Raw genomic sequence first — 19,402 nt, 5'->3', positions numbered from 1 at the left:
TCACTCTCCATTTTACATCACTTATATTAATACTTTTAATACTTATTTTAAACTAAGTTTTAAAAGTAAATTGTTAAATATCTATTCACTTTTAGAAATCAAAATGTATTAAATCTGCAAGTTATGTATCTTAAAGGGAAACCAAGAGAGAGTTTATATATTTAAAATCTGCAACTTTACTGTCAAAAGACAGGTAAATGGTTTACCTCAATAGAAAACTTAATTTTTTTCTTTTTTTTTTTAATTTCAAGTTTATTATCTTACACGAACGGTAATTTTTAAGAAACATATTTTATTAAAAACAATTTTACATTTGAACAGTAAAGAGTAAAACAACACAGGTTAAAAAAGCACACAATGGAGAGGTTCAAAATGACAGAAAATGTAGCATTTTAAGAAATAACAGTCTACAACATTCATGTACATTTCACTGGTGATTGTTCATAAAACAATAGCTGCTGCATCGGTTCATTGCCTTAAACGGTTACAAACCTTGACCAATGAAACATGAGAGTTCAAAAAGCAAAACAATGTTTACGCAGGTATTGTCTTGCACAAGCATTTATGCTCCTATATACTTGTATTTATTTTTGTATGCATTTTATCTTTTTTTCAAGAATTTCAAAGCAAACCAGTACAAAACATTAAAAACTATTGTCTTTTCAATATTTGTGCTTAATGTAATATCTGCCAACAGTATTGATAATTTTATCAAGTGGAACAGCTTGAGGAGCATGATGTGTGGGAGGTCTATATTCCAAAAGGACAGCAAAATTAAAAATACATTAAACAACACAATGAAACATGTCCAATAACCTTGTGTTGGTGTATTACATAAAATCCCAATAAAACACATTGAAAGGTATAGGTATAGCAAAAAATAAAAAATAAAATCATGGGGTCGGAATTCTTTTGCAATGCTTTCTTTGTTGCATACATAGAACTTACAGTACTTGAAGGGGCACACATAATAAAATCCAATCTAACAGCTGACATATGAAAGTTAGAGGAAGTAACATCAAATTTAAGGAAAGAGGTTTTTTAATACCTTATCACTGAGACGTACGTATGTTAGTCATTTAATGTGTTTGTTTTTAAAGTTTAACTTAGCTGTCTGGGAACAAATTAAAAAGTATAATAACCTTCCTCATTAAATATTTGTTTAACTGTAACCAGGAAACGCCTGCCCTTAAGACAACAGAAGTTGCTTTACATTGACATTTTCCATCATCAGAGCAAAGTTTAGCAAAACAATTCATGTGAAACTAAACTACTTAGATGGAAGATGCATATTCTATATACGTTAGATCAGCCTGAAATGCCACACATGACGCATAGAAAGCAAACATATCTGCTAATACACCTTTATAAGGCACAGTTTATGTATGAAGAACTTGCCTTCAAACCCAATACTGGCTGTCTTTAAGAGTTGGGGACTGGGATCTCCACGAGGTTTTAAATCCTGCAGGAGGAACTTGGGGTGTATCACCAGAATCTCTTTCGCTGTTGTTACGACCTCTGATGTTTCCATCCCTGCCTGCTAAGTTGGATTCAAACGGCCCCCAGAAGGTCATTCCTGGAGCCAGACTCCTCCTTGGGCTCATGGGGATCCTGGGGGAGGTGGGGCAGCTTGCGGAGCCGAGTTGGGTGACCAGCACGTTGGGCATGGCCATGCTTCTCTCCGGTTGGCCCAGGTATGGGCTGTCCTCGGTGGGCAGCTGCATGGCAGCCAGTTCATGCATCAGTCTCTGCCGAGCTTGTTTCTCTTTGCGATGCCGGAAAACCAGAATCAGAACCACGAGGATAATGATGAGAAGCAAACAGGCCAGCAGAGGAAGGATAATGAGGAGGGGATCAGAGGCGGGACGGGGGAGGATCTCGACTTGGACCAGGTCGGGGATTGGAGGGCTTATTGGAACCGGCACTTCTGGTACCGGAGGAGTGTGGGGTTGTGGGGCATGAGTGTGGCCTTCTTCCACTGCTACCTCTGGGATGCTCCCTGATCGTCCTCCATGACTGCGCGTTCGGTTCCCCCAGCGGCTGTGGGGTTTTGCCTTCCGCTGAGTCTTGTTGTGGTTTTTGTTTGACAAAATGTGAGGGTGCGAGCTCTCGGCAGTCGCACTGTGTCCCACAGAGTCTCTGTGTCCGGCTCCCAGAGTCGTTCTGTTGTCTGCTCCCAAATGGGGGGTCATGCGCTCGTGGCTCGCACCGTGCGCTTTGTGGTCACCTCTTGTGCCGTGGCGCATCTGGTGGTGCGGGAAGATGGTGAAGTGAAGCTCGCCCTTTGCTGGCTGGACGTTCCCGGCCTTCAGCAGGAAGGTGAAGGAATCGTTGAGGGGTGTGGCTGGAGTGTGGCCTCGCGCTTTTGTGAGCGAGGATTCGTTATTGTGAATCTGGTTGTCGGCGTCACTGAGAGTCTCTTCTATGGCAACTCGGCCCTGAACGACATCCCTGAATGTAAATGACTTCAGTGCCTGTAACGCGTGGTTTGGGTCGTAGGTAATCTGCATATGTGGAAAGAAAACAATTGAATTAAGAGCTTAAATTTTGGAATAATTTCCAATAATAACTTACATCCCTGTGGACATATTTTTAAAAACTTTAACTAAACTAATGTTTTATGGCAGTAGGCAGTAGCATAATGTCACATGTATTCATTAAAATAAAAATGTTACCAACTTAAACATATTTTACATCCTCCCTTTGCTAGTGAGAACAAACTTCGAGAAAGGTTTTCATGATGCCATTGGATCAAATGTACTTTTTGTTGTTTCATAACTGGTTACTGTAACATGTTTTTATAGAGTAAAGCACTTGGTTCTGCTTTATTGCTGAAATTTGTAATACAAATAAACTTAACTTGACTTGACTATGTTTACTGATATTTTATTAGGTTTCAAAAATGTGCAGCATATAAAGAGAGATCCTGGGTCTTTATCCAGGATTGTTTCAGTTCTAGATGCTTAAGCTTTTTAATTGTTGCTCAGACTGTAGATGTGATCAAACTTAAGGAGCAACAATTTTATCGCAGCAATTTACAGACTTATGAAAGCTTAACGTACATCTGCTTTACTTGAATTTCTTATATTTCCCATTTTAAAGAGTAGCTCGGAGAAGCTGTCCTCTGTGTCACATCATATGTGTCATAGAAACAGAATGTCATGTATTCCCAATCAAAACTTTTATAATGCTGTAAAAGCATTTTATAATGCTTTTACAGCATTTTACAACTTGGAAAAAATTTACTCTTGTTAAAAATATACTATTTTTAAAATCCTGTGCTCCAGGATTTATCAATTTATGTTCTTTTATTAGGATGTCAATCATTGCAGAGGATATAGAAGGTTTTGCATTAATGGATGGATAACGTCTTTCAGAAAAGCTTTAGACCTGAATGAATATTCATGAAATAAAAAGTGCTCTTATAGCAGCTTAATTACAAACTGATAGACCACAAGATCATATCAAATGGATTCACCTTGACTAATTTTCCATGTTTTGGTGGAGAAAGAACCTCAAAGACCGGATCGACTCTGCTGATTCTGGCCAGTTCGGAGGCATCAATCATGGCTTTGCCCAGTTTCACTGCGATGCCACTCGGTACTCTGACTGGCTCTCTCAGGTAGATCAGAGGACGCACTGTAACGTTCACCGTCTGCCCCGTCACTCTCCCATAGTCAACACCAGCAGACCAGGCTGACACTGACACCTGGAAGCTGTCCTCTGATTCGCTGAGGTCAGTCATGTGATAGACCACTCGCCCAAACTGGAGGTCCTCATGCCGGAAGGTGGTGACCTCCTGGTCGTTGATGGCGATGCGTCCGTGGCGTGGGTGCTTGGTGACTGTGTAGGAGATATTGGCCTGTCGCTGACCATTGGTTTGAGCCGCCAGCTGGTTGGTTGTCAGCACCACCGCCGTGCGACCTTGAACCAACGACAGGCCGGTGTTGTTAACCATGGATACCGACGGTTTAACCACCTCCATGCTAAACAGCTTGTAGAGCGGACGGTGGTGGCCGTCGGTGACATTGAAGTAGAAAACTCCAGTTGAAACCTCACCCTGTGGAGCAAAACAAAATCACAGCACTGATAGTAAATGAAAACCAAAATTTAAATTAAAACTGTTCCACAGTTTTAATAAGAATTGAGATTAGTCTGTTTCACCTGCTGTGTAAAATGTAGTCGACCGTGGTTGACGTCATACTGGGTGAAAGAGGTCACTATCTCTGGCCTTTCTCCCAAAGTCAGGTAGCCATTGTTGGGCTTACTGATCACAAGGTAGTGCAGCTCTTCTGGTGGCGTGTCATGATCCTCAACCTTAAAAAAAATAAGAGGGTTGTCAGAAAAGACTCAGAAAAAAAGTGCAAAATTAAAGCACAACAACCTTTTAACAAGTAGTTTGAACACACTGTTGAGTGGAATTGGTTCATTTTGCTCAGGAGATTGCATTCAAGTATGACAGAGAACTTAGCTATTTGCAAAACCTGTAGGAAACAAAAATCAGAATTGGAGAGGCATGCACACTTCTAAATTACTAATCGGGGTTTATTCAGAAAGCTATAAATTAATTTTTCCACATCTTTTGTGCGCAATGTCTGGATAAGAACCAAATTATTCTCACTTCTTTTTTTTACTTGTCTTTATTTGGCATGAGCAGAACAAACGGGAGGTTCTGCAAAGCCAGGTTCAGACAAGACTTTAAGGAAAACAGATGATTACATCCATCCAGAATGTTTTCTAATTAAATGAGTCACATGGATGTTTTTAGTGCACTGCTGCAAAGCCTCTATTTTTGATTAAAAACTACATTCTGTATCGGTCTTTCTTTCCACTTGCATGGACTAAAGATTTCTTGCAGTAACCTGCGTCTTTCTCTCTTTATTCATGCAAAGGACTCTAACAATGGCACACTCATGGACTTTGCAAAATGTATGTAGAGATGTATTCAAAATAAAAACTGATTTTTCAAAATAGAAGCAGCTTATTTGAATTAGCAAACAAAATAACGGGTTAATTTATTTTTGATTTCATGCGGGCCAGTTGACAACTAAAGGACCAGATGTGGCCCGAGGGTCCTAAAACGTCCAGGCCTGTTGGATTTGATCAAATTTATAACAGATCTTTATAACAGGATGTTCCTTCAACAAATTCTGCATCTACATCAATTCAATTTCCAGAAACTACAAATATGTCATTCAACTTGCAAGCCGCAAAAAGTTCTGGTCTTGGAAAATCTGGTGCCCTTAGCTTCAGGTCTAGCTGTAATTTAGAAAAATATATTTGAGAGCTGATCTTTCTTTGTCTGAAATAATATGTCATAGAAGAAATAACAGATTTTTAATTAGTGATTCCTTAGCAAATATCACAGGTTGCACTTACTTTTTTTCTCAGGGTCCAACAGCTGGAAAATTAAACTCGTAAAAATGAGAACAATCATAAAACACCGGCTCACCTGAAGGTTGTCAGGTCCAAGAATGACTCTCTCCCCAACCACAACCTTCATGCTCGGAGCTCTGCTCCTGATTAGTGGCGGATGGTCATTGACTGGCGTCACAGTGATGTTGAACATCTCTGTCACCGCCACGCTATCCACCGCAGGGCGGCGATGAGAGGCTGTGCCCAGTCCAGGAAAGGAGGATGACGAAGGAGAGTAGAGAGGAGAGAAAGAGGTGGAAGAGGAATCAGAGGAAAAGGCAGACAGGGATAAGGAAGAGGAGGAAGAGGGAAGATGCAAAGGAGCCACCCAGGCTCGAAATGTGAAGCTGTCCTTCGTCGTCTCTGAGTCGTCGTGGAGATACATGATGCCAAACTTGTTTAGGGTGGCCTGAGAGAAATCTGACTGTCTGCTGTGAAAAAAACATCAAAAACCCAAAGAAGACTTAGTTAAAATTAAATGAAATGTTTCCCCAAATTTACTTCAACACTTGCAATTAGGCCACCTCTGGTGCGACGCGCTAAATTTAAAGATAAAATCCACAACTTCTGCAGGATCTCACCTGGTGAGATTGTGTCCCTGTATGGTCAGCGCTCCGTGTCTGGGCAGAGAAATCACTCGGTACATGATGTGGTGGTTCTTTCTGTGTGACTCTGGGAGGTTTCCCAGCAGGTTGGAGGCATCGAGCTTAGAGCGGTCAATGGTCACTCTGCCTCCTTCGGCCACCACGGCACCTTGCAAACACAAACAGACGGAAAATTCCTCCTTCTCGAACTCTTCTCTGAGAACCGTGTCCAGCTGGAAGAGAGGCGGTACCTGCATTGTTTAGTAGTCTAGTCCTGTGTTGGACGTTGCCCAGGTGTTCGTTGGCTTGGTAGGAGATTAAAAGGGTGAAGGTGTGCGGAGGAAGAAAAGCTGGAGGAGAGGAAACGGTGAAAGAAAAGGAGTCCGCAGCTGACCACCCAACCGACTCCGGCTGGTTCTGGTCGTACAGAATCAACCCATCACTCACCTGAGAGGGAGAGAGATGATCCGGTCAGAAGGGAGAGACTTCCTTTTATTAATATTTGAATAAAATTTTCCCAAGGAAATAAAGTGATTTTTAAAAATGTTATAATTGAAAAAATTTTTTATTTGTCTCATAAAATCATTTTTTGCAATTTCTCAGCAATATCAGGAAATATATTATTATTAGTTGTCAATATTTCATTAGTAAATATTAGTAAATTAATAAATTTCAAAATCTTATGTGGTTATGTAACTTTTTTTCTCTTTGCAGACTGTTTCAATCTTTTGAAGTGCAGAAACAGAAGAAGAAGAAAAAAAATCAAGCCTTCCTACCATGCTCTGTGTAAATGTAGAAATGTTTCTGAAAGAGTTATCAGGCATTCGTAGGACCAGACGTCCAAATTTGGGAGGTGCAGTCACAGCAAAAACCACAGACTGGTTCCTTCCAATGTCACTGATGTTGTTGGTAACAACCTGAAGCTCCTGTTCTGAGATTGGTGTCACAGAGCCTTCAAGAGGAACAAAAAAGAAGACAGAACAATGTTTGACTGGCTACTAAGTGTTTTAATAGCAATGCTATGTATTTTATGTGAGTTCTGGTCTTCAATTTCTGCAAGTGATGGTTGTGTTCTGAATAAAAAAGCAACAACACATTCTAGATGGCTTACTTAATTATAGAAAAGCACCAGGCCCACATCAGTTAAAAAGAAAATAAAGTATATTCTATCATCTTAATCATTCTGCTTAAGTTTTCCAAACACACCAGAAAACCCCTGGGGACAACCAGGATTATGAATAAAACCAAAACATATTTTTGCACTAGCTTTATACTTCCTTTGCTTTTATCACGTTACAACCTACACAATATTTATTCTTCTAGTAATTATATGTTAAAATCCCCTTACCATTACAAATACGGCAAACATAACGTCTTGCCCCACTCTTGAGAATATTACAATAACTAATTTAGACACATTACCAAGATAAACAAGAGTGCGAATGAAACCACTTTTGCTTAAATTTAAAAGATGCACTGCTACATTTGCTTGAATATATTCCAAAAGTAGCATTGCCACCTAGAGTCAGTTTTGGATATTACAGTGGAGGGTAGCAGCCTTACTATGCACAGTTTTCCAGTTACCTTAGTGACAATAATTTTACATGTTTGTGAGACATTTCAGCCCCGTTATATTCAATTCATACTAGTAGTTGAGAAGAAATGTCATTTGCAAGGACTGACGAGTGAGGAATACCTGGGTACACCTCCATAGGGTGGTTCTTCTGTAAGGTAAGAACCAGATCATGGGCTGTTGTGCTGAAGATCTGCCGAGGAGCAAAGTTAACTCCATCATTCACCTGAAAGTGAAAGCCCCCTGATAATGCACCTGCAGGGGGATAAGACAGGTTAAACAAACCAATCTTTACACCAGAAACCCGTTTGGACACTGACACTACAAATAGCTACAGATGTGTGTTTACCACTGTGCACAAACACCAGCATCCTGCTCTGGATGTGATTTTGGGTAAAGTTCAGGATGTGTCTGGAGGGGGCGCTCTTCAGAGCCAAGTGACCGTTGCTAGGTGGCGTGATGACAAACTCCAGGCCCTCGGGTGGAGTATCCACATCATCTGCACTGAGTTCATTTGTACTTATTTCTGTTACAGAACCCACCCAAACCTGCAGCATCACAAAGGCAAAACAGAAAGGACATTACATTGTCTTTCTTAATAAACTAACACAAGAATATTTATTCTACATTCTATGACAAATCCAACTATTTGACGCCTGCATTACCTGTTATTAGAAAAACAAGAACTACTTTTACTCCCACAAGGTATCCATTTACACGGCATGCAACTTCTGGATAAGCAAGAGTAAACTATTATTGTAGGCCATGAGTATGAAAGACATTACTTGACATAAGTTTGACTCCTTGCATTATTTATGTTTAAACTCTTACTGTAAAGCAAGAAAGTACATTTTTCTTGAGGTGCTTTGTTGTGCTGATGATGCTGGGTAACAAAGACAGTGAAACAAGCATCGTGAAAGTCTCAACCGCTTTAAGATCTTTGATATGGTAGCACTTTTGACTCTTGCAATGTGGTCGCGAAATAAAGAAGAAATGCAAACCATTTGTGAGCACTGTGGGAATATGACAGGTGAATTGCTACCCACTGAAAATAATGAGTTTAGCATCTGGTTCAGTGCATCCCTTTGGCTTGAACATCATTGGTTGAAAACTTAAAGCAAACTTGAACAGAGTATACTCTGTTCAGGTATAAAAACCGCATCATATGGACTTGTCAAACATGGACTGAATTATTCTACACTGATTTTAAATTTTATTTAAACAGTTTGTATTTTGTGAAGCATTTGTAAAAACCAACACAAGAGAGAGAGCGCTATACTGCTATACCCTTTTAAAATACTTAAAATCAATCAAGCGTTCTCTGTGTTGAATACCATTCAAACAACTTTAGGGGGCTTGTCCAGGATGCAACAGACAACGCAACATTTTAGCTTGTTTTAGCTTCATGAGGCACACATAACTTTTCTTCAACAATTCATAGAATTTTCTACCTTTAGGCCACGGTTGGTGGTCACAGCAGGGGTCTCGTCATTGACAGGTGTGACTGTGATGTAAACGGTGCATGGCAAGCTGTGCTTTTTCATCTCAGTTTGATTGGCTACAATCGTGAAGTTGTCCTTTAGTGTTTCACTGCCATCATGGACATAGGAGATGTACTCAAGCTCCACCTAGACACAGATATTTAAATTCCAACATGGCCCAGTTCAGATAGTAGAAATAATTTTTTTTCTGTGTTAAATGAAAGAAATTATTTAAACTGAAATTAAATCTATGTAATAATTCACTTGGATACAAAAGACTAACAGCAACAGTTATGAGGCTTATGTATTATAATAAAAGGGTATGCTGTGGCTATCTCCAAAAACAAAGAATTAAGTCCATTTTGAGGGATTAATTTATCTTTATAAATGTGTTTAATCGTACCTCTGTGTGAGTGAAAGCATTGATAGGCATCCCTGGGATACGGCTGTGCTCTAAGTGTCCAAACCTTGGTGGAGCAATAACCTGGTAAAGGAAATTCAGCCCTGCAAAGTGATGACTGGCAACCTTGATTATGCTGGATGTGAGTGGCAGGGATGACCCTTCATCCAAGGTCAAGTTCAACACCTGAAGATTAAAGAAGGTCAAAAAAAACATACTGCAGTTAGTAGATTTGTAAACAGAGCTCCATTAATAGGTTTTAGACATTTTTTCGTCCCACTTTTCGGACAAGTTTGCTACCTTAAGTGGAAGCAGGATAGGTATGATGTCAATCATCACCCTGATAGGTCCAATCTTTGTCACCCCATTGGTTGCTTCCAAGACGATAGAGTCATTGATGCTTCCAACAGCCTGCTGCTGATACATGATTGATCTCTGGTTGAGATCCTCTTGGGTAAAGGAAGACACAATCTGTTCCTTGAAACCCTGGACAAAAGCACAGAGCCAAACCATATTTAAACACAGTTTCTAGATAAATAATTGAGAGAAACTTGCCTGGGCTAACTTCATAATGAGATGGAAACAAAACCCCAAACAAACAAAAAATGCATTACATTATCAATATTTAAGGAGTAAATGTACTCACTTTTGAATCTTGACTGTTGATGTGTGCTTCACATAACTGTCAGTAAAGCACCACCATGTGGCCACTTACCAAACAGCAATTGAGTACAATGGGAAAAAAACTATACAATCTAATATGTGTTTTGTTATCATGCAAGCTAAAAAAGTAAAATTTACACATTGCTGTCAGTCACATCGATGGAAGGTAAAGAAGTCAAATACAAAATGAAGTTTCACAACTACATATTTTTTTTCTAATTCTCATAGCTTGTAAGTTTAGACAATCAATATTTCTAATAGCATGCTGTCATGATAGGACACAAATTATCGCTGATTATATGGAACAATTACTGTCCAGCTGGACCAACAGTGAACACACCTTTTCAAGGTCCTGTTTTTCTCTATGAACATTTTCCAGATTGTTGCTGCCTGATACTCTATAAATGATGCCCACTATAGGAGGTTCTTGGACAGTGAAGACTATATCTGATGGTAAACTGTCCTCATGGACAACCTGGTGTAAAAACACACGAAAAGGGAATTGTTGTTGACAGAATAATAATAGCATTGACACATATACGTGGTGGGCTGGGAATGATAAATTTCTCACTTCTACGTCTTCTCTGCTAATGGAGGTGTTCTGTCCCTCGGCCACCACAACTGGACGGTTGGTTTTGATAGTTGGAGGTCTGTGATGACTCTCTAAGTATATCTTCACCGGCACTCCAATATCTAGATGCACGTCCCTCCTCCCTCGTTCAGTCCGCCTCTCAGTGCTTCTTTCCCTTGCTCTTGCCGTCACATTGAAAAAATCCAACAACTCGTGACCTCCGCTGTGGTGATATGCCAGACGCCCCGCCACCAGATCTCTCTGGGTGAAAACTGAAATGGCATCAGTTCCTATGATCGCCTCCTTCTGCCCGTCGTTGAAGCAGAGAACGCCATGTTTAGGTGGAACATAGATCTCGAAAGTCACTTCCTGAGGATCCCGAATGTCGAGGTTGCTGATGACGCTGAGGTTAACAGAAGTCAGGGCTGCAATCCCACCCTGCTGGACCATGAGGCCTGTGTTGTTCTCCACCTGCAGGTATGGATCCTGCGCCATCACCTACACAAAATAAACACAAAGGAAATTGTTCAAAAATATAAGATAAGCACATTATGACTCTTTTAAGGACTGTTTTAAGGATTAAAATGTCAGCATAAATCCAACTATATGAATCCAAACCAAAATCAAATGAATCAATGTTAACAGGACACTTTTATAGTTCTTCTGGAAAAATGATCAAAACCACTTTTGGAAATTATGAGAACATCTGGCCACTTTAAACGTCTCAAGACTAATTTGACTCAAACAGATTGTTAAAGTCGCTGTTCTTTTTGAGTGGTTCTCTCTTTTACACTAAATCAGCTGTACCTAATTATGTGGCTGTGGACAAACAGTTGAAATCTTTGACATATAAGCCAATCATTGGGCACTTTACAAGAAAAAAATAAATTAGAGAACATAATGTAGTGTTCACTGTTAAGTATAAAACTATCTTTACAGTAAAAGAATAAGACGCCAAGCAAAATATTCACCTCCAGCAGCGCTGAAACATAATGTTTTCCATCTGTTACAAAAAGCACAAAGCGGCCAAAACTGACCCCACTGTGGATAAACAACACCTTATTCTGAGGAGAGAAAGGGACACAATAATCAAAACAAATGTATGGCATTGAATATGGCTTAGAAAGGATACAATATTTAAACAAATAACTTCAAACCAAATCAAAGAAGTGGTTAGAAGATGCCACTGCTTTACACAAATAAAAGGCAAAGCAAAAACAGCAAATGGCCAACTATTTCCATTTTTTACCATTGAATTCTTATGATTTATTAGCTTTTTTTAGACTTCTTAAAGCACTACTAGCTTTACTATCAGTGCTGTTCTAAAATTTCCAACTTTCTGCTTGAGCAAACAAACCAGGAAGAGCAGACTTTTCCAAAAATGTTTAAGCTTCTCTCAGTATAAAAGCTTTTACATAATGATTCTCTTGCACCCCTATGTCAAATCCATTTAGAAATAGATGCTAACCTGCTCAAGGTCCCGTTGTGTGAACTCATACAGCCTGTGACTGGGATCACTGGCCAGCACCAACTCCCCCATTGGAATCCCCCTCCGAGTGTAGACCAGCCAGCTGTCTTCAAAATCCGAGTCATCGTCTCGGTACCGCAAGTCTTTCAGCGTCACCAACCTCTGTCCATCCCGGGCAACGTGAAAGACTTCATCGACAACCCTGACGGGTCTCTGATCATTGACGAGTTGCACAGAGATGTTAAACATGTGCTCCTCTGTGTTTCCGTCTTCCTTCTTGTTTGTGTTTTTGTGCGGTTTGTAAACAGCAATTTGAAACGTGAAGTAATCCTGTCTGGTCTCGCTGTCATCATGAACGTACATGATTCGCTCCTCTGTGATGTCCTGATTGCTGAACGTCAGTATGTTGTCATTAATGGAAGTTGAGTTGGATAGATTGATCTTCCTTAGCTGGCCATGCTTGGGGCTCACTGTTACGTTATAAAGAACCTCCCGGTTGCTTGCTGTGTGAGTGAACAAAATATCTTTCGTAATTACTTTACTTGCTCCTTCAAGGATTAAAAGGCCTTTATTTATGATGGTTACGGCACTTGACTCGGCTTTAATGTTGATTCTGAAGTCATAAGGTGTTGAAGCAGCATGAGCAGAGAACACCTGAAAACTGAAGACATCTCTTGTGTCATCATGCAGCCTGTTAAAAAGCTCATACTTAACCAAACCCTCTGTGATGTTCTCTTGGCTAAAGTTTGAGTTCTTTTGCAGAACCATTTGGTTGAGGAACAATCGTCCTTTCTTTGGAGCTGTCAAAACTTTGTAAAAAAGATCACTCTCACTGATTTTAACACCTTTAGAAATCACATGAAGGTCTTCCGGTGTGAGAACAGCACTCTCAAGGCCGGTCACTTCCATCTTGCTCCTTGTTACCTTGAACTGAATCCAGCGGATCTCTATGGGGAAAACAACCTCCTCTTTGGCGACTGAATTGATTACTATCTTGCATTTGAATTGGTCTGTAATGTTGCTCTGAGTCTGAATTCCATGGTAGGTGCTAATATATCGAATCCTTTCTTTTTCCAGAATTTTCTGTGAGAAAAAGGTAGTGGATTTCCATTCGCCACTTGAGTGTAACCTCTGGATCTCACCAAACTGTGGTAAGTCCGTCACATCATACCACACGTCCACTGAACTATCAGCCACACTGACCCGCACCGCAAGGTGTCTGGTGCTGATGATGGCCGATTCTCCCTGATTCACCTCCAGTCCAGTTTTATTCACTAGTTTGTATTCAAGAGTAACTGCCATGATCCGTAAAACTACAGCATTGCTGACCTGTAAATATGAAAAGAAAAAAAAAATTTAATTCATGGAAGAATCTTGTCATATCTACAACATCTTTATTAATTTTTGCTAAGATGTTCTCTGCCACAAGAGAAGGATGCACCTCTAAACTGCAGTATGCACTACAAAAGTTTAATTAACCAAAGCACTGACAAATAGTTTTTCTTAGTTGGTTAGAATTTAGCAAAGTATCCATATGTTTACTTACTCTATGCCCATCACTGGCTCTGAGGACCAGCCTGGAGGCAGAAACTCCTGTGTGCACGAAACTGATCTTACCCTCCTCCAGATCACTCAGAGAGAACAAGTTGATAGGCCTGGAAGAGCATCATTGTCATGTTATTCACTCATTTATCAAATGAGTGCTTGCAGGCTTTATTTTAAAGAGTTCTTGGAAATTACATCTACAACCCATATATAGATGCTAAACCCCTGAGTGTCATGAGGAATTTGATGTCCTCATGAACACATTTGATGACATGTAAACATTTTAGGGTGACAGTTAAGGGGTTAAACGGTCTAAAAAGGTTTGTAAGGCATTGTGGGAACATCCCATGAGACTAACCTGCCAGGGTAATCTAGGTTCTCGAGGTAACCAGCTTCAGAATTGAGGTTCCCCATTGAGTTAAAAACAAGATCCTCAGGACTGTTGTCAGGATCTGAGACTCTCAGCATATCTGTTGTCAGCTGTCACAAAGAACACATTCATTTGATTGTCTTAACTTGGAATAATTCAATGTGTTATAAATCAAGGCATTCTTATGTGCCCACCTGTCGTTTGGACTTCTCCGGCAGAGTGAAAAGGTTTCCTTGTGGTAAGCTGAGAACAGGAGGATCATTAACTGGAGTGATGCTGATATTAAACCGGTGCACATGGTTGTCTTCCAGAAGTACAGGCAGCGGCTTCTTATTGTTAAAGAAGATTGAAAACATGAAGAAGTCATTTTGGTCCTCTGAGCCACTGTGAACGTACATAACCCGACCTCGCCACAGGTCCAGCATGCTGAAAGATCGGTCCTTCTCCTTTGCTCCTATCCCTATAATTCTCTCCTGTGTTTCCTCAGGCAACCCATCTGGATCTGGATTGGGGTTCAAATGTAGCTGACCATGAACAGGAGGGTCAACAATGCGACACATCAGTTCTGATGAATGGATCCCCAGTTTGCGAAAATCAATATTCACCTGGCGGAATGTGCAAATGAAAACACATGTAAATTTGTCAAACAGTACAGAAAATATTCGTGAGATACTACCAGAACATAAAATGTCCTACCCTCACGTGTTTGGGTTCAAGTAGTGTCTGGCCTCCTTCAGCTACCTCCAGGGTTCGAAGCACCAATAGGTTTGTGGTCCTCTTGTTGCTGATCATTTGTGTTGTGGTAACATCAAAGTCGGGGAGATCTGTTGGATTGGAAATGATCACTACCTTTGGAGCCTGACCTATGTTGCAGCCGACAGTAATGTCTTTGGTGACCATGGCATGAGGTAAGCCAGTTTTTTGAGTGTTCACTCTAATTTTTTGGAGGCAGCCTTTAAATGATCTTCCTCCTCCTTCTTCTCCAAAAGGAACAGAAGCTAATCCAGCACTTCTTGCTTTTCCTACAGCGACATCATCCAGTCCTCCAAGGACAAGAGGTCCTTTGGGCTGGATGGCCTGAAGTTCCTGACTCAGGCTGGCCTTCACTAACTCCTTGCCTACCTTCAGTTGGATGCTGTCAGGTTGCAGGAGCAGCTGGATGGGGTACCAGGTGTGCTTGCTGTAGACATGTGTCAGTGAATGCAGCTCAGTTTTACTACCCTTTCCATTTCCTATTGAGGCCACAAGGTGACCGTCTCTGATCTCAATAGAGACAAACCCTCCGTCACTCCCAGAGCTGTACAAGACAAGTCCATTTTCATCTGTCCAGGAAGGGTGAAGTTCACACTCAAATGTCCCCTCTTGCAGGACCTCCCATTGTGGGAGAGAGATAAAGGCTTTAGAGCTGGAAAACCTCACAGGGTCTTCTTCTGTTGCTAAAAACTGCGGACTACAACCCAGGGATACCTCGTGGATGCTTTTGTACCCAGAATACGGCTGAAGGCTGGACAGTAGGTTGTGTTCATTGAAGACAGCTTCATCCAAGCAACCCCTAAATCCAGTTGAGATGTTCAGAAGGTAAGGATGTTTTAGTCCAGCTGTCCCACCAACAAAAAGCCCATCCTCAATGCTAAGCTCCAAATCTGGTCCTGGCATTCGGAGAGTGGTGTGAGAACTTCGATCGACAATCATGTTGATGTTGTGGTGTGTATGGTTGAGATCCACTGTGTGCCAGGCCAGATCGTTAAGATGGATACCCCTTTCTGAACGTAGCAACCGCTCACCTGAGCCCAGGTTCAGTCGTACCTGAAGGGAGCGGTAGGAGATGAGAAGCAAAGAGAGAATGATGAAACATTGCTATCTTATTGTCCTGCTATAGTTGCATGCTCTAAAATCAACCAAGATTTTGAGACTTGATAAGGGCAGCAACTAAGCTATGGTTTTCTTCTGCAGCCTCATTCATGAAGGAACATGTTCTGACATAAAACCAGAGCCAGAGGGTTTATTTTTGCCTCAGCTTCAACATTCTGACATTAAATTAGATGTTTTCTTGCTGACTCTTCTTTGTATAGTAAAACCCAGCATATATCTGCTAAAATGTTTTACTGCAATATGTTAAGGTAGTTTCCCTTTCTTTAAATGTGTGAATCTCTCCAGTTGTATGTATCCTGGGAGGTTTAGTTGCTCTTCACTTTAGATCAACTTTAGATGATGGTGAACTACAAACTATTGCTTGTCTTTTCACAATATTCTTGGCGTCTGAAACAAAGACAACAATTTCCAGCTGTAGCTGGTCGCTTCTTCTATTGTATTTCACCTATGGCTTACCTGCAGGCATCCAGAAATCAGCTCAAGAAGTAAAAAGTCTCTCTGTCCTGCTGCCAAAAGCAGTAGCCCAGACTGACTTGAGGTATGAAATCGTACGTGGATTAACGTCTGAATGGACTTTTCTATTGCTTGCAGGTGAATGTAGCCATTGCCATAAAAGGAAACTGCAACAAGGAAGATGGAAAAAGATGAGGAACAAGAGTAATAAAACTCTTTCTGTTCATTTCTTACTCATACAGTTTTGCTTTGTTTAGCCATAAGCTTTTGAAAAGTGATTTTGATCTTATGGAAATGAAAATAGTTCACTGGAATGTAAATATTTTGTTAAGTGTTGATTCGGGTGGTCCTAATGGCCTAAAAGTTTAGACTTAACTCTTTCATTGATGCTAGCGGACTTGTTAGTCAATTTGGTGTCTGTTCTGCACTTTGTAGCTTCGATCTGACTTCAGTTAAAGATAGTTAATGCATTTAGAAACAGCTGCTAATGAAATGTTCTGATGCTAATTGAACTTCTCTGTTGACCTAGATGACACAAATTGACCCTTTAGCCATCCAGAATGCAACGACAACATTAGATGGATGGGTTTTTCTTTTTGCAATTTACATTTTGTGAAACTTATATAGGAATCTCACAGCTTGTACATCAACTGAAAGATGTTTAATTGATCCCAACCTGCAGTTTAATCGTGGTTTTGACATTACATAATACTCTTCTTTTGCACAGCACATTTGGCTTGCACTCTTTTTAAGATATGTTAACATGCTTACAAGCTAATGTTCACTGGGTATGACTGACAACATCTTAGTGAAATGAAGTCAATTTGAATCAAAATTAGTCAAACTGAAATCTGTTGTGGTGCTTATTCAAAGATTATAATCTTTTCCACTCATTGTAAAAACTCTGCTGAACATTTTGTTGTAATTGGCACCTTAAAACATCATCTGGGGTATGTTTTTATTTTTGTAACACACGTAGTGATATTTTGATAGGAAATCCATATTTAAAAATAAAAAATCTATTTGATTCAGTTGTGCCATGCTCTATTTTTAGATGGTGGACTGAGCATTGCTCTGTGACATGTTCAAAGATGTTGTTTTTGATATAATTGGACTTTAAGTTTGCAACTTCATCTTTTCTGCTGTGTTCCTTGATTTTTGTGCTGCTGCTTATTTATTGATTTTCTTTTAAAAAGTCTCTTAAGATCTTCACAGAAGATGAGGGGGGTTTCGCCTTCCATTAAATGTGTGAATATTAAAAAAAGTAAAGCTATCTTTGCTTTCAATGATTTGACCTATAAAAATGGCAGTAATGGAGCACTCAAAACGATAATCAATTTGTGAAAACGTCCCACAGCGTACAGTGAATAGAGGTCAGAGACGTTTGCTGGTGTTTATCGGAGACAACAATAACCCTTGAAAGCCCCAAAAATAAACACCAATGAAATCTATGAAAGAAAGTTGTTTCATTTTTGGTTTTGTATTGGAAAAAGCAGACTATTATGTACAGGAAACCCCAACCATTGAAGACAATATTCAGTATGGTTTCCAAAGCACCTTATTTACCCAAATAAATCTTGAAAACCGAGAAATAATCCCTTTATTTATTGTTGGAAAATGAGTTGGATCTGCAACTACTGAAATTTGTTAGCAAAGCACTTATTATAGGTAATAAGACTGGTCTCAGGGAGAAACAGCCTGTCAGCAGGCTGGCCCAGCATGCAGCTCTGCATAAAGCCTATAAACCCACTGTCAGTATAACCCATAACCCATGTGCGACCTAATCTGTCTCTATGATACAGCGCACTCTGGATTATTAGTAATCTTCCTACAGAAGCAGACACCTTGAATGAGGATGTGTGCCTTTCAAGGGCTGTGAGCAACGATTTGAGGCAAAATTCAAGGACACACGTAACGTTCCTATTTAAAAGCAAATTAAATCAATTTATGCTCTGTGCTGCATCCTCCTGATATACTGTTTTGTGTATGATACTCTTGTAAATTACAGGTTTGTCCAAGGGAGTATTTTATAAGTTAAGTCAAACATGTTACTGTCAAAACAAGTAAGTCCTCAACATCCCTTCAAATATAATCCAGTTTACTGGGCTACCAGTTCACAATAACAGACTAGATTAAACGACAAAACACTAAAAGATACAGTGTAAACATTAATTACCTTTGAAAAAATATTTATGGTTTCTTCAATTATATAGTTATGTAATGAATTTAGTAAGGAGAAACTTAGTTTTTTCCACATTTCTGCTACCAGTTGCGTCTTTTGTAGGAGTAAATTTTCTCTGCAGCACCTTACCTGCATAAACGTGTCCTATGGAAATCAGAAGTATTAGCAGATCAGCCAAAAAACTTCCCATTGTTGGTCAGGTTATTATTATCAAATCAGATGAGAGAAACATCTGGCTGCTTGAGTGCACGCTCCATTAACTGCACAGCGCTCACTCTGCATAGCATTCCTCTCAATGGTAACTTCCACGCAGCTTGTACTCACTTTGCACAGTCTGGATTACAGCATTTCAAAGCATGTACCTGTGTCTGAGAACAGTCAAACCTGTGTTTGCAGAACAGCCAAAAGAGAAGCTCCACCCTCAGATCCTCCCATCAAATCCAGGAGGCCGCTCAGTCTGGGCGCAGTACCTAACAGGAACACAAGGGGGAGGTGTCGCAGCATAAAGAGAGTGAGCGCTGGAGAGTACGGCGCGTCTATGGGGGAGGAGGATCAACCAGTGCTTTCTAGAAAGAATGGCAGATTGTGTGGAGCTTCCGGTTTTAGGAAGACTGAAACTCGATACCTGCTGATGTTTCACTGCTGAAGATGTGGGAAAACAAAAATCGGTGACAGTTACTGTTACATACAGAAATGCTGGACAACAAAAAAGTATTTAGCAGCGAAAAGAAATTTACATCAACTGAAAGTGTATGATTGGAAAGTTCAAGAAGAAGCATTTCCAAGAAAATGTGTGACATGAATATATCAAATTATTGTAGATTT

The 19,402-nt window shown here is 40.2% G+C and overlaps 1 protein-coding gene across 2 annotated transcripts; it reads right to left on the bottom strand.

The window, feature by feature from the left end:
- Positions 1-271: 271 nt before the first annotated feature.
- Positions 272-18,949, bottom strand: LOC103473556 (chondroitin sulfate proteoglycan 4-like). Of its 2 annotated transcripts, none has more exons than XM_008423875.3 (22): positions 18,707-18,949; positions 16,399-16,562; positions 14,767-15,876; positions 14,265-14,675; positions 14,059-14,180; positions 13,702-13,810; positions 12,156-13,484; positions 11,659-11,751; positions 10,688-11,185; positions 10,457-10,591; positions 9,754-9,939; positions 9,457-9,639; positions 9,024-9,200; positions 7,922-8,120; positions 7,696-7,827; positions 6,776-6,951; positions 6,251-6,446; positions 5,997-6,168; positions 5,453-5,846; positions 4,165-4,317; positions 3,479-4,060; positions 272-2,504 (listed from the first exon to the last, which is right to left on the bottom strand). In XM_008423875.3, exons 1-22 carry the CDS (start codon positions 18,765-18,767, stop codon positions 1,401-1,403), a joined length of 7,686 nt encoding a protein of 2,561 aa, XP_008422097.2. In that variant the 5' UTR covers positions 18,768-18,949; the 3' UTR covers positions 272-1,400. The 2 variants fall into 2 exon arrangements, with proteins under 2 accessions (XP_008422097.2, XP_017163419.2); XM_017307930.2 differs by having other exon boundaries at positions 5,453-5,843.
- Positions 18,950-19,402: the final 453 nt, after the last annotated feature.

Source organism: Poecilia reticulata, chromosome 12 (genome assembly GCF_904066995.2).
Source record: "Poecilia reticulata chromosome 12, P_reticulata-male-v2, whole genome shotgun sequence".
NCBI lineage: Eukaryota > Metazoa > Chordata > Actinopteri > Cyprinodontiformes > Poeciliidae > Poecilia > Poecilia reticulata.
This window is presented reverse-complemented; position numbering and strand designations above follow the sequence as displayed.